The 15,596-nt window shown below is 42.2% G+C and overlaps 1 protein-coding gene across 2 annotated transcripts; it reads right to left on the bottom strand.

The window, feature by feature from the left end:
* Positions 1 to 353: 353 nt before the first annotated feature.
* Positions 354 to 15,425, bottom strand: nup107 (nucleoporin 107). Of its 2 annotated transcripts, none has more exons than XM_063460742.1 (27): positions 15,328 to 15,425; positions 13,979 to 14,061; positions 13,166 to 13,261; positions 12,948 to 13,042; positions 12,399 to 12,534; positions 12,212 to 12,315; positions 12,013 to 12,128; positions 11,886 to 11,934; positions 11,681 to 11,752; positions 8,373 to 8,461; positions 8,202 to 8,277; positions 8,004 to 8,117; positions 7,321 to 7,411; positions 6,195 to 6,274; positions 6,031 to 6,090; positions 5,769 to 5,914; positions 5,641 to 5,689; positions 5,480 to 5,549; positions 5,278 to 5,393; positions 4,517 to 4,706; positions 4,323 to 4,429; positions 2,616 to 2,718; positions 2,347 to 2,507; positions 2,131 to 2,256; positions 1,911 to 2,024; positions 1,632 to 1,799; positions 354 to 561 (listed from the first exon to the last, which is right to left on the bottom strand). In XM_063460742.1, exons 1-27 carry the CDS (start codon positions 15,333 to 15,335, stop codon positions 454 to 456), a joined length of 2,727 nt encoding a protein of 908 aa, XP_063316812.1. In that variant the 5' UTR covers positions 15,336 to 15,425; the 3' UTR covers positions 354 to 453. The 2 variants fall into 2 exon arrangements, with proteins under 2 accessions (XP_063316812.1, XP_063316813.1); XM_063460743.1 differs by having other exon boundaries at positions 2,616 to 2,715.
* Between the last annotated feature and the right edge of the window lie 171 nt (positions 15,426 to 15,596).

Below are 15,596 nucleotides of genomic sequence, written 5' to 3'. Positions count from 1 at the left end.
ATTTTTTTATATGAAATTATTTTACCTCAAAATTATACATATGATCATGCTTTCCATTTTTAAAGAAATTTCTTTGACATTACCCAGAGCTGTGGGAAGTGTGGGGTGAAGTGGAGGCTGTAAAAGTATTCATGTTACAATCAAGTCATATTTTTGAGGTTGATGTATATTTTACCCCAGTAGCACATGGTTTGGAAATATTTCTTACATAAATAACTGTATAGTTTTTAAATAAAGAATTTGTTTATATGTACATATATTAATTTTAAAACCCAAACTGGCACCTGTGGCAGCTCTCGTGTACTGGGACCTGCTTCTAATTAAAATACACAAGGCACTACAGGAAACAGGCTTTTAATTTTTTTTATTTTGCAAAAAACAGACAATCGAAAAACAAAACAAAATCAGCAGCGCTTCAAACACTGCTATGTGTGTGTGTGTGTGTTTCTTCGTTCATGACTGCAGTTCGTAGCCCAGCGGGTCGACTCCTCGGTCCAACAGAGCGAGAGACGACTCCCTCAGTTTCTGCAGAAACCTCCTCAGCTCCTCCTTAGAGAACACCTGAGAGCAAGCGGAGAGGAACGAAGAGTGAAAACAAAGAAACAGAAACCAGGAATTTCTACAAATTCAAGTTTCACGTTCCAGTACAGCTGATGTGAATATGATCTATCAACTCCGAGTATGTTCACCCCAAGTTAAGTCTGTCCTTAAGTAGGGAAAGAAAATCTTCATCATAAATGGACCTCCAATAACACGATTCATCATGGCAACGGGTCGTTTTAGAGGAATATTGAAGTCATTTTAATTAGCTTGGTCAACTCCATCATCACAGACAGTATAAAAGTTTATATAATTTTAGTTTTTATGTCTGATGTTTACCCCACTTTAATTTTCATCAGATGAAGATGGAATCCTAATTTTATATTTGGTTTTAAATGTAATTAATCAGCTGTAACCCGAGAGGGACAAAACTAAATAAATAAAAGTAAGAATACTGGCAGACTCCGGTAAATGCACCTTAGGCATAAATTTGTAAATGCCACATTGCCTCGTTTTCCAGTTAGTCAGCTGTGAGACATTGTTCCATCAGTGACTAAGTACAACAGGATCAGTGACTGATCATTGAGATCACTGATCAGTGTGATCTGTGTCTCTAGCTTTGCACAGATCTGTTTGTTTCTCACTAATGTAAATGTTTCAGAGGCACAGACAATCTGAAAGCGGCATCACTGTCCAATAATGTCTCTGTCCACATATACTGACGAATGATTATAAAAGTGTGCCTGTTAAACACATCTCACTGGGATTCCAGTGCTTGTAAAAATCATCTGATGGCCTTGCTCTGAGCTTGGACAGCGACTTCATGAATGAGAAAATAAAACAGTGTCAGTCAGGCGGTTCAGGTGTAGCAGGAGGGGTGGAGTCAGAGAAAAAGAGCCTGCTGAAGAAAACCTGTCTGCTCCCATGGTAATCGACTCAGAGTTGAAGTCAACTCTCTTTCTGGAACAGAAAAGTTTCCCTTCAACTTAGGATTAACAAACTCAGTTGATAGCTAAACTTGCTTTCTGGAGTAATACCCTGACAAAGAAAACATAAGTTGACAGTCGGAAGTTCACGCAGGCTTCAGTTACCTGGTAGAGGCGGTGCTGGTCAGACGAGATTATGTCAGCGAGCCGCAGCGCCTCCTGGTGTCTCGAGGAGCTCTGCAGCACGCTGAGCAGCAGGAAGCTAAGGCGTGGAAGACACAGAGAGCGCAAAGCTGCCATTTGGTGGCTGCGCTCTGAGTCTGGCTCTGAATCCTGAAAACACAACCAACCAAATATTAAATTACCACATGGTCACGTTATGAATGTAGCTGATGCTCCTAAATTAACCTTTTAGAGTTTGTGAGTTGTGATTTAAGCAGTAACCTGTCTGTTGTCGACCATCCAGCCTCCGTCCACAAACAGCAGAACGTTGTAGATTCTCTCTTTCACATCTTCCGTCAAAGCATCCAAACGGCAGGACCAGGCGGATAGCGAGGCCTGAAAAACCAGACAATGCACATGTGGAACATCTGCAGTGGTAAAGTTTTTATTTTTAAATACTGATGCCTTAACTACATTAAAAATAAATAAATAAATAAAATACCTGGTACTCCTTTTCCCTCATCTCATTGGCTACCCTCTCTGTGAATTTGGCCTCGGGTGCCGGTGCCGGCTTCTGTGGGGCTGAACTGCTGTGTCTGAACCAGTCAGTGAACGCCTCGTGGGCCTCCTGCAGGACCATCAAAGCACACGTTCAGTCCAATACATCTCAGTGAACTAGGTTATAAAAACAACATGGAGAGAGGTGTTGCTAACAGACCAGGTAGGCTCTGATGCACAGGTGTTCTCTGATGGCATTCTCGTCCTCAGCAGGAAGCGGTGTGGTCTGACTGATTCCTGACCACTGTGAGCAGATCTCCCTCATCGAGTCTTCCGGGACTTTAGAGAACACCGCCTTGGCTGCGTCATGTTTCTGCAGAGCTAAGGCACGACAGACGAAGGAAGTCAGCTGACCACTGAATCGCAATTTAATTGGAATAAAACAAAACCATCAATAAATAAACAGCTAAAAGAAAAAAAGAAGAGTACCCAAAAACTTCCTCATGATGGCATTTGACTGCTTGAGGGACTCAGCTCGGTGGGCAGGGTCATACAGGAGCCAATCAATGACATCAATCTTCCTTTGGTCCTCCTATCAGAGCACAACATCACTGTAGCCATTTTTACATGAACAAAACATCTTCAGCCTGATGAACACTTGGATTAGAACATCACTGTTCATATGGACCCTAAATTAGCTGGTCTGATCAAGACGTGCTTGAAGAGAAAACATCATTCGTCAAACGGAAACAGACATTGTTGCAGCTGTGTGAATTTCTCCTGTTATCTCTCTGAACTTCATACTATTGTTTTTGCTTGTGTTTGATATAGGCCAGCTCCAAACAAACTGCCATAAAATACATAATTCCCTTAGGGATTATTTAAGTATTCTAATTCTAAAAAGTGGAGATACGGCACATCAACGACCCAGCAGACTTGCGTATATGGAATAATATTTATGTCAGAAGTTCGGTGCAAGAAAAAAAAAAATCCTTAGCAAATTAATTAATTTCAAGGGTGCAGGTATTCATTGCAGAGTCAGTCTCTCGCAGGTAACTTCCTGTGAAAAGTCAGTCGAGTCGAGCAGGAAGGATTCAGATCCAAGAGCAGAGTTACCTGCAAGAGCGTGAAGCTCTCGTAGCACGCAAACCACACACTCTCCAGACACTGTGCGTGATGGCTGCTGAATTTAACTGTGCAAGTGGCCTTAAATATCTTTTCCAGTTTCAGTTCACAGTTCACCAACACTGCAACATTCTGCATACCTCTGCTAAATAAGGCAGTTTAGCTTTAAGATGTTCCACATATAAAAAATTTTATGTAGAGTTTTTAAAGGTTTAAACCAAAGGCCTAATACGGTGGTTCTCAAACTTTTTGCTAGGTCCCCCTTTGTTTTACAAGAAAATCTTCGCATCCCCGGCCCAGAAAAAAAAACAAACAAAAAAAAAAAACATCATTATGGTGTAATTAATTTAAGTACAGTTGTTGTTGATTTTTTACTGTGTAATACTATTCAACACTACTATCAATACATTTTTCAAAAATGTCTCTCTGTACAAAATGGGTTTAAAAACAAACAGCTGTGGGATACTGTTTGTTATTTTAACCGGGGGAACAAATTGTGGCAGGATCAGCATGATATTATTTGTATCCCACTGTAACTTTACTGTATAAAGAGCTAACATCGCCAAAATTTCATTATAAGAAGTGTTTGTGAACTAAAAATCAAGAATGTGGGATACTGTTTGCCCGTGATTTGGACAGCCCAGCGCGTGCTCCCAAAGCAGGGGAAACAAATTCTGTTCTGGGTACCTATCTTGGCACCACCGTTGTGCAGGTGAAGCCAAAGGCAAGATATGTGTCACCATATTTTCTAGTCTTTGGTTTGAAAGGAAGTTGGTTTGGAAACGTATGTGGCGAAGGTTCATTCATCTTCTGCTTTGCGTTTGTGTGGAAGCCCCATCAAAACCCTGTCCATTATGCTAGCAGTGTCCAAGCATTCTTTTTTTTTCCTTTTTTTTTTAAATTCATACTGCCCCCCCCCCGCAATGGCTCTGCGCTCCCCCTACTTTAGGAAACACTGCCCTAATACATTCCCACACATGTGCAAAGTTACATTTTTTTTATAATTTAGACAAATTACTTGAATGACCTCATAAGAGAAACTAAATCCAAAGTAAACACTTTGGTCATTACCTTTGTAGTTCCTGTCTCCAGCGTCTGGCTGTGGTGCGTGAACTCTGTGTCGTCTGTCTCTCTCACAGTCTCCACCACCAGCTTGGTTATGGCAGAAACATCCAGACCTATGCACACACACACACGGTCAGTTTTCTTTCAGTGATAAAGCGTCTGTTCTTACTGACCTCAGCGTGTAACAGCGTCTGTCTCACCAGCTTCAGTGGCGAGCTGCAGGCAGCGGGGGCGGAGTTCCGGCTGGGTGACAGTCTCCAGGAAGGCAGCGTATTGAGAGATTGCAAGATCGGCAGGAAGCTGGCCGACATAGCTTGCCACAAGGTCTGTCTGCTGATCTTGGATCAGAAGGGAGACGTACGCCTTCACCACATCAACGCACACCTCTTCCTAGAGACGAGAGGTGGGAACACGACATTTAAAAATGTGAACCCGTAAACAAACTGATTATCCTCGATGTGAACGCCTCATTCACTGAAAATATAATTGGGCCACTTAAATTCCTCTCAGAGCCTGGTTCTGCTGAGATTTCTTCCTGTTAAAAGGGAGTTTTTCCCTTCTCAAAGGTGCCCAGTGCTTGCTCATAGAGGGGGGGGGGTTATAAAAAAAAAAAGCCCATTTGTTGGACTACACAGTGTACCTCACGCCTAACCAGCTCCATTCTTTACACTCAAAATTTGTATAAAAAAAATAAAATAAAAATAAGGCTGGAAACATGACCAAACATGAAAAAGTGATTCACTGTTTGCAGTTTTGTTGATTAATTATTTATTCTTTGAGAGTTTGTCAGTCCTGTCTTCATTACTTTAGGCAAGAAGCTGAAAAATACATTTAAAAGTGAGGTTAAAGGTAAGTTACATTACATTGATCCAATCAGCGCTCAGTATCTATAAATTAAATACAGACTAAAGTGAAAATTTCTCATAAAATGACCTGTAAGAACCTTTAATGTGGATTTTACCTTTAGTGCCAAACCCAGGGAGCGGAAGAACAGCACAAGGTGAGCCATGAAGCGCAGCAGGTGCGAGGGGAGGGGTTTAGATGCAGTTAGCCAATCAGAAAACTCCTCCAACAGGCCTGAGTGAGACACAAACATAAAGGGGTTCATGAGAAACTGGAGCTTACATGTTTGATGCGACCCGTCAGGTCAGAGCTGGTCTTACCATCCAGGTCTCCCAGGATGACAAACTTCTGGATGACGTGATAATGCTCTCTCGTCTCCTCCAGCACCCTCTGCGCACAGAAAAATAAACAAACACTGGTTTACTGTGCTGTGCAACTTCAATATGTCCCACCAATCACATTCAGTTAGAACGGGTTTTACCTTCAACTCAGATGCTTGAAGCTCCTCAAACACTTTCTCCATGGTCCAGCTGCAAGAGGAGGCAGTAGATCAGAGACGAAGCAGTTTTGTTTTTTTAATTTATTTATTTTATTCTGTGTGTGTCGTACTTGGCCTCCAGGTACTCCCGTGGTAACATCTCCACCTCGTGATGAGCCATACCCGAAGACATGAGATCCTTCTCAACCAGTGAGTCTACCATCACTCGGAAATACGCCCACACGCAGTCCTCCCACGATTCGCACACTGCCAGCAGCTAACACACACACACACACAGAGTCAGGTCTGCCATTATCTAGGATTCGACTGACCGTAAACACAGAGGTGACTGAGCTGCTGATTTCTGATTAACACAAAAACTGGTTATATTACCGGTTTGAGGTTCCCACTCAGGCTGGCGTAGATCGCCCTCTCGTATCTGTTTAACTGCTCCTAAAACCCACATTTTATTTTGCTTTATTCTTCTCATTTTCAAGCTTGACTGAACACAAGCTCAGCCTTCTTATTTCTCACACATTTGGTAATGCATGGCATACCTCCTCGGCCATTCTCCAGCAGCAGGCCTTCCATATGCCTCTTTGTGGGTTACCTTCAACTGGCTGCAACTCGATACCACCTGCAGAGAGAAGAGGACAGATAGACAGTCATGCAGAGAAGGATCGTACAGGTATACTTTGTATTTAAAAAGGTGGGAAAAGTCCCAGAAATTCCTTTAATTAGGGTCCTATTGCGTTTCCTTATTTCTTGTCATAAATGCTGTTACAATGGTGGATGTACATATTAAACATGGATACAGTTAATGATCACTGAGCAGCAAGCCCAGGCTTCAGGAATTGTAATTATCATGGTGGTTCCTCTTCCTTTCTCCAATTAAAGCAGGTGTGTCAAATTTAAGTTGCTTCAGACCTCCCCAATGGCCATTCACACTACACCAAAGTTATTTAGCAATAGGTAAATAATTAAATGGCAGAAAGATGTTATTTCACCATCTATTCACACACACACACACACACACACAGAGAGAGACAGACAGACACACGGAGAGAGACAGACAGACAGACAGACAGACAGGTAGCCGCCAGTAGTACCCATCAGCCTCCTAGTGGACACCCCTATGTTATCAATTTTAAAATCCTAGGTCACCTTGTTCCTCAGTTATCACATTTAGAAGATTTTTAAAAAAAACTGGACCTTTGACCTTTGTCACAGATTCAAACCAGTCTGAGATTTTTGGTAGAAGCCCCTATTAATTTGAGCTCTATATCACCTCGTTCTCGAGTTGTTGCATTCACTCGGCGGGGTGATGTCACCACCCCATCAGCCTTTTAGAGCCGAAGGGTTAAAAGGGCTATTTCTGTGAATTACAAGATTTCTGCTTTATGAATACAGGTCAGTCTGGGGAATAAGCTTCCTGAACTTCAAATAGTAATTTTACATTGTTTTTTCATTGTTTTTACAGATTATTCCCAATTAATCTCTGTCATGCTGACAGATTCCGCTCTTTCATACAGCAGCATTTCTGTGTCATTATATTGAAAAACAGAAAGCCATGAGCTCAGATTTCTTACAGAATTTCTCTCGTTGCTTTGGATGGCTGAGCACAGATATTTAAACTTAAGTAACATCACTCCTTGTGCTCTTTACTTTGGGGCCAGACAGTACCTGAGGTCATGTTGGGGTCATGGTAGAGTTTCCAGCCTTCCAGAGTTGCTGCTCTCCAGGCCTGACCACAGCGTTTGCACAACCGCTGAGCCTGAAAAAACACAAAGACAAACCACTGAAGACATGAACAGGAAATGAAACTTCACAGCATCCACCAGAGACCATCAAAACTTTTCATTATGTGCTCCAAGCTCCTCTCAGCTTTCCTGTCCTTATGGTGCACCTAAGAGATTGGAAGATCCTCCATGATGTCTCAGGAGCTAAGATCACCTTAAGCACCAGCACGACACCAATAAAGTGCACCATTAAATTATCTGCCTCTGATTATCCTGAAGCCACCGGGCTTTACAGCTTTCCTGGTGGAAATCCTTCAGAGCGTATACATTTTCTGGATCATAGCAGAGACAAACACAACTAAAAGCCTGACTTGTTTCAGCTTTTAATCAAAACACTGAGTGTGTTTTGATTTTTTGTTACCATGACTGAAGAGGCTGGGATGAGAGTTAGAGCGTGAATCTGAACCTGAAACTACGGTTGCCACTCCGGGTAGCAATCAGTTTCAAGACTGGTTTCAGTCTTATAAAGCACTTTGAGTTGAATTTGTCTGGAAGGTGAACTTTGATAAAAACTTTAGTTTATTGATGCCCCTCTATCCCCTGCAGTGCGTCTCGATGTCTCTTCACCTCCTCGGTCATCCCCGCTCTAATCAGTGTGAACAGGTTCTTCAGCAGCCGGGCGTCGTCCTCTCTGTCCAGGTCAGCCAGGGGGCGCTGCTGCCGGAGGGGGGCATCTGGGTCCTAAACACACAAACGTTATGGACACATTCAGAAACATAGGGGACAAAGAAATTATGCGATTATGTTTGCAGTAACAGGCCTCACCAGCTCAGTGACCAGAGGGACTGTGAAGGTGGTGCCGCTCTTCCTCCTCATCTTCAGCGCGTGGAGAGTATTCTCCCTAAAACACAAATACCCCACCGATGACTTTAATGCACATAACAATAACATAACAATGTGGGCTTGATGCTTACATAAATAAACAAAGGGGCTCACCAGCACACATTTTTGGCGTAGTATTCGATGTTATCAGAGAAATCTCCAATCTGATCCTTGGCAATGCTCTCCAGCCAATCAACGACCAGCTGCAACACAGCGGCCACCAGGGAAACAATTAGCCTTACAATCGGCTCATTAGATCACAGGAAATATAGAGTCCAGATACCATCAAGATCAAAAGACTTTACCAAAATATGAAAACTAATAAAGAACACCACACAAGTCTAATTGTTCTGGAGTTTCAGACTTTTGTTTTCACTTTAGAAAACAAATTTATGGGCGCATTTATGGGCTCAAATTGTGGTCATAAATATTTTGTGAACTGAGTTTTGTAATCTTATAAACCAAAATATCTGAAAAAATTTATGTTTGTGCATCTATAGATGAGAATTTGTGTGTGTGTAAAAAAGATTTGTGTTTGTAAAAAATATTTACACAAGCTACAAATTTGTTTTGTTAAGGTCTAGTTACAGATGCAAAGCAAAAAACTATGTGTAAAACTCTGGGCTCAAGTTCCCTGGCTGTGTGTGACTTTCAACTTACCGGTAAGATATTTTGACCCAATTTTTCCATCCTTTCAGCTGATTGGATTGTTAAATTTGTGATTGACATGACATTGACCAATCAGAGAACAGATGGGTTTGGCTGTCGGAGGGGTGCTTTAGCGTGCTTCAGGTCCTGGAAGAGCAAGTGTCCTTTCACGTGCCAGCGTTTTCCTTCATCACCACGAAGGAAAACAGTCTGTGCGTGTCAGAGTTTGATGAATTTTTTGTCGCAGGTTTACGTGCTTACACAGGGACCTCCAGATCCTTTTTAACGGCTCTGTGCACCTCAGGGGTGCACGGGGGGGAAAGCAGTGTTGTGGAAATGACACTCTTCACTAGTCAGGATAATTATACAGCTTTCTTCATTGTGACTGAGCCATACATGTTTTTATTGAACATTTGAACATAATACAACACAAACTCTCTTAGAGGATATAAAGTCAGAGATATACATGTTATGAAACTACAAGGAGCAGGCGCATGCAAATGTAGAGATGTGGCACAAAAAAAAAAGAAAAAAAAAGAAAGAAAAAAAAAGCGCAGTGGCCAGCTCAACAAATTTTGGATCCTTAGCTCTTAGTTAGCGGTGAGCGCTGCACATGCCACGTCCGTTGTGAAAGGGCCTTTACACTGCACCACAACTTTATCCTTTCAAGAGACCGAAAGTTAAGGGACCTAGGTTGTATGAGCCTCATGGGATATTCATATAGAGATCCTCAGTAAAGCACCCCTCTGACAGCCAAACCCATCTGTTCTCTGATTGGATTGTTAAATTAGTGATTGACATGACATTGGTCAATCAGCTGAAAGGAAGAATAATTGGGTCAAAAATCATACTGGTAAGTTGAAAGTCACACACAGCCAGGGAAGTTTAGCCCAGAGTTTTACACGTAGTTTTTTTTTTTTTTTGCTTTGTATCTGTAACCAGACCTTAACAAAAAGAAAAAAAAAAAAGTAACTTGTGTAAAAAGAAATTTTTTATCACACACACACACACACACACACACACACACACACACACACACACACACACGTACAAGTACAAAGTATTTATGACCACAATTTGAGCCCATACACATTTCCACGCTTATTCATCACAAAACCATGAGGTCATTTTATAAGGACAACATGAGGGCAGTAAAACCTAAACCCTCTGCAGTCTTATAGCCTGTTTACCACTAGTACCTAATCTACTTGTTTTATATTATACCTGCTGCTCAGTGTATGGCTTCTAGTCAGACTCGGGAATCACAGTGTTGGTTTCTCTCGTTGAGTTTCAAAAATGCAAGTTTTGATTTTTGTGAAAGACTCACTCGAGTGACGACACTGACTGTCCGATTAGTGGCATTCAGTCTCTTGACGTCACATTTCTGGATCGACTCAGCTCAGCTGGAACCCCGGCTGAGTAGGTTACTAAAACAAAAAAAAAAAAAAAAAACTACCCAGTACCAGGTAATACCACCTAATGGAAAACCCTAAAAACCAAGTTGACTTGAGCTGAGCTGAGCAGGTACTAGTGGGAAAGGGCTTCTTATGAATTAAAACAAATAAAGTAAACCACAACCACCAATACTAAAGATAATAAAGATTTGGCGTTGCTACAATGGAAATGTAAGTACACAGCTTTAATTTCATGTGGTACAGGTTCACTTTAGTTTTGTGCAGGAGCACAGGATGGTCGGGTTGAGATCAATAAAGCTACACAAGTCCCGAGAGTTGAGATAAACTCATTAATGGTGCAGGCCGGATCCAGAAGGATCCAAGTTAACTCACCATTTTCATCTTTGAATGATTTACTGTTAAAATCTAACAAAAAGACAGAAATCATGTAACCCTAATTGCAGCTAATCCATGATTAAATCTGCCCTGTAGAACAGACGCAGACCCACCACACTGACACCAGTGAACATCCAGGGAGTGGACATTGAGATAGTGGACTCGTATAAGTACTTGGGTGTTCACCTGAATAATAAACTAGACTGGAGCCACAACACTGATGCTCTTTACAGGAAGGGTCAGAGCAGACTCTACCTGCTGAGGCGGCTCAGGTCATTTGGAGTACAGGGAGCGCTTTTAAAGACCTTCTATGACTCTGTGGTGGCATCTGTCATTTTTTACAGTGTTGTATATTGGAGCAGCAGTTTATCGGCAGCTGAGAGGAAGAGTTTGGATAAACTCATTAAGAAGGCCAGCTCTGTTCTGGGATGCACCCTGGACCCAATGCAGGTGGTGGGAGACAGAAGGACTCTGGCCAAAATAACATTTCTGATGGACAAAGTCTCCCACCCCGTGTATGTAAATGTTGCTGAACTGCAGAGCTCCTTCAGTGACAGACTGCTGCATCCTCGATGCACAAAGGAGCGTTTCCGCAGGTCCTTCCTCCCTACAGCTGTCAGACTGTACAATCAAAACTGCTCCCAACAAACAGAGGTTTACATCAGCGCTGTAACTTGCACTATTTTATCAACCGATTCACACTATAACCAGGGTTTGCCTCTTAACTTCATTTAATTTTATTTAATTTAATAACGGTACAGTACTCTGTTTTTGGTAACCATTGTCCTTGATGTAAATATGTACAAATTGTGTATGTTTCTGTTCTGTGTCTTGTTTGTATATGTGTCTTTCTTGCTGCTGTTACACCCAAATTTCCCCTTGTGGGACAATTAAAGGATTATTCTATTCTATTCTATTCAGACAACCTGCAAACCTTCATCATTGTAACTCTTTCTTTTGTGTGTGTGTGTGTGTGTTAGCTACCTGGCTCTGTCGTATGACGGCATCTCTCTGGAAAAGCTGCTCCACTACAACCTTCTCGCTCTCGCTGGGCACCTACAAACACAAACAGGTAATCATTACAGCTTCCAGAAGACTCAGATTCCTGCTGTGATTGTGTTGTTTACTGAAGCTAGAGCTCCGAGTAGTTTTAAAAGAGGCCAAAAACAATCCAGTATACGTTACTCACAACCATGTCTGTCATGAGGTCATCCTCCAGCGCCAACTGGACCCGATCTCTACATGAACACATTTGATTGTTGAGAGTCGACCAGACAGCCAATTAGTTACAGAAAGTGAATCAGTGAATTAGGTACCTGTAGAGCGAGGCGATGAGCCTCCAGGTGCAGTTCTCCTGCTGCAGCAGCCAACGGACGCCAGCTGTTTTACTATTCTGACCCGCTCTGAGCACCACAGACTGCAGCACATCCACCTTAAGGCATGTGACGGAGGACAAGAGAGCATTTAAAATGAGCACAGCACAGCTTTCCCACCACATCAAGCAAACTCGCCTACCTTATCCTGGCAGAGCCCCTGATAATCATCCAGTAGCTCAAACACGGCCGAGGAAGAGTGTTTCAGAAAAGCCCCGAGGAACTCTGGGAAAAGACTGGCAGCGGCTTAAAGGAGCAAAAACCGGAGCGTTAGCGGGAACAACAAGACACCTGCAGAGTAACTGGGCATGCTCAGGTGATTTGCTCACCAGCCTCTCCTGGGTCATCCTCCTTTAGGAGAGCTGAGCTGAGGTTCCCGATATCTTCTCTGAAGAAACTCGTGTTCTCCAGACCCGAAACAGGCGACGTGTACATGCTGTTAGTCCAATCACTGTCGTCCAGATTCTACACACACACACACACACACACACACACACAGAGCATCATTATGGAGTTGGCAATGAGTTCAACATAAATATGATTGTAAGTAGTACATCATTAAGTTCAAGCAGGGTTTGACAAAACTGATACACTGAAGGTCTGGAGTATCTGAGCAAGCTAACTGGTCAGCAGCTGGCCTGTTTGGGTTAGTGACAGCATTTCCACCAATCACAACTCAACTACCTAAACAAAACCCTCACTAATCAATATGTTTTTTCTGCTTTCTGTATTTTCACATTAAAGAAAGTTTGTGACATCGCTGACACAAAGACACCATTCTTTGTGTCATGGAAAACAGTAGAAGTTCAAAGAATTCACTTTTCCATTTATTTAACAAAATATATATACACATGAATAGAAAAGTGTGTGTGTCTTACCAGACTGCTCAGTGCGTTTCTGGGCGTGTGTGTGTATCGAGGCGTTCGGCCTCCTGGGGCCAAAATGGATGAAACATCTGGAACTCTGGGAGTAACTGAGACAAACAGATGAATGAGAAGAGAGTGGAGATTTTGTCAAATATAAATGCCTCTGATACCTGTCCTGTCTCTGTGTGTGTGTGTGTGTGTGTGTGTGTGTGTGTGTGTGTGTATCTTACCCGCCTGTCTGAAGAGTGAAGCAGGTGTGTTCCTGAGCAGGGGCCGGGCTGGTGTCACTGTGGAAATGACAGGGCTGCCGCTACCAGGTGATGGGACTGACAGCAACAGTCAGGAAAACAAGCAGCTTCTACTTTATCAATCAACACTGTAGCAAACAGCTCCACACAACAAAACCCCAGATAAATTAAGCTCTTCCAGTCTACTTATGCCACCATACTAAACACAGACGCAGGCAGCAATCAGTCAGTTTAGTGCATTAGAAAAGTGAAATAAAAAAATCCACTTTTTTTAAATAAAAAAAACAATCAAGAGAGATTGCTGATAATCGTCATCATGATACCCAGAATCTCTTGCTGGGATTTTAGGATTTGTTGCACTTGCTTCATACTACAGATCTTAACCATGACTCAATAATCACAGCAATTTCTGCACCATACAATAACACACCAACGGGAGCTCATTTATAATCCAACCCATACACCATGTCCCACCTGGACTGTGTTTATGCGTTTGTGTGGAAGCTCCACCAAATGAAGCACTCCAAACCAACCAACATTAATTGAACTAGGTTATAAAGCCCTCCAATTCTGAGACTCCACCATCTAAAATGGACAAGAGGGGACAAATCACAGTTTAAATCGTAGGGTTACAGGTTCCTGGTCCCATTTTAGAAAGGTGAATGTACCATAAAGCTTGCAGCTACATTTCCAACTTTCCCCTTTATTAAAAGACCCATCAGCAGCTGCTGGGTTGAGTGGGTTGGTGTAGGGGCTGGACAGGAATCAGATCAAAGTCTTTCTGCAGCAGGATACAGGCCACTTTCTTTCTCCTCCTGCGGGCAGCAACCGTTACCTCGTCGTCTCGAACCACCGGAGATGGCAGCTCACTCTGAGCCCTGAAGGACAAGATGAAGCACAAGAAAGCACCTTACCTAGAGAATTATAAACATATTAATTTATGTGCAGTTCAGAGGCTTTTACACCACTGAATTTACATCTTTTTTTCTTTCTCTGCTCTCTTTAGGGGTCGCGACATTAGATCATCTCTCTACTCGTCATCCTTTCCCTAAAGTTCTCCTCTCCAAGTCCACCTTTACACCATCCGTGGATCTCCTGAGGCCATCTTCAACATCCTTTGTCGAATATATCCACCATCCCTCCTCTGCACATGTTCAAACCATCTCAGCCTGAGCTGTCCTTGTATCTAATCCTGTCCATCCTGGTCACTTCAGCTTGACGACCTATTTTTTCAATGCCACCATCTCCAAACCATACATTTTAGCAGGTCTAAGATCCTGCAAACCTGCCCTTTCGTGAAGCCATATTGCTTCCTGCTTTTTAATCACCTCACTTCTTAGCTTCAACATCTCTTTCCCCAGAGCTTCATGGTATGGCTCATCATCTTTATCTCTCTGTAGCTGCCACAGCTCTGGACATCAACCTTGTTCTTGACATTATATTTAAATCTTTAAATTACTAGAAGCAGTCAAAAGAAGACAAAAGACAATTACATTTTCTAATCACTTGTAAAAGGTTACTGTTGGGTTCAACACAAAAAAGCCGTGGCACTTCCGACGGTTCTCTTTAAAAAACAATTTTAGTCACTGGCTTTAACTGTGCCTAAACTAACAAGAAGCGTCACAGGTCTGTGTGAACCCATGCAATGTAAATAAAACAACTACAGCAAACAATTTTGCCACGATATATATAGCTGAGAGCATATCAAAAGTTAGTACTCATAAAACAACAACATATTGCAATCTTTATAACACTTAACGTAGTTCAGTTATAACCTAGTAAATCTAACTTTATGTAATACTTCCCTAATTGCAGTAGTTCTTCCAAAATACTGGCTGCTAACAGCTCTACTAAACCACTAATTCTTATTTTATTCACCCTAGAAAGCAGCTCTTGTTACCGACTGTCAACTGTACCCAAACCAGAGCATTTAGCTGGTTAGCATCGCCACTCACTGTGAACGGCAGCATTAGCGCTGTTAGCATTGTTAACGTTAGCTAACAAAGTTGAAGTCCCTGAATTTAGCACACTAGCGGACTAAATAAAAATCCAACGGTCTGTAATCACCAGACACATGCCCAACTAACCATACATAAGAGTAAAATGTGTATAACTGCTGAATAACGCTTAAAAATAATGTTTACCAGTCCATAGCGGTGAGTTGTCAGTTCCCGCTTCACGAGGTTAACGGGGCTGCTTCTTCTACTTCTTTTCAATTCTCAGCAGACTGCGTCTCTTAATTCACACTGCTGCCCCCACGAGTTGCAATTAGATTGCATCCAGCCTTGTATATGTTTCCACTGGGTTTTTTTGTAAACTTAAGTATTTTATTAATCATAGAAAAAAAATCAAAATCTGATTACGTCCAGATCAATTGAATCAATAAAAGAGAACCTGTCTGATGTAAGCTAAA

Source organism: Pelmatolapia mariae, linkage group LG17 (assembly GCF_036321145.2).
Source record: "Pelmatolapia mariae isolate MD_Pm_ZW linkage group LG17, Pm_UMD_F_2, whole genome shotgun sequence".
Lineage (NCBI taxonomy): Eukaryota > Metazoa > Chordata > Actinopteri > Cichliformes > Cichlidae > Pelmatolapia > Pelmatolapia mariae.
This window is presented reverse-complemented; position numbering and strand designations above follow the sequence as displayed.

Excerpts from the sequence above, each read along its gene's own strand:
- nup107 (XM_063460742.1), bottom strand. Across the intron at positions 8,278-8,372 it reads TACGCCAAAAATGTGTGCTG|GGAGAATACTCTCCACGCGC; the intron begins GTGAGCCCCTTT and ends TTTGTGTTTTAG. Across the intron at positions 5,394-5,479 it reads CATCCTGGGAGACCTGGATG|GCCTGTTGGAGGAGTTTTCT; the intron begins GTAAGACCAGCT and ends TGTCTCACTCAG.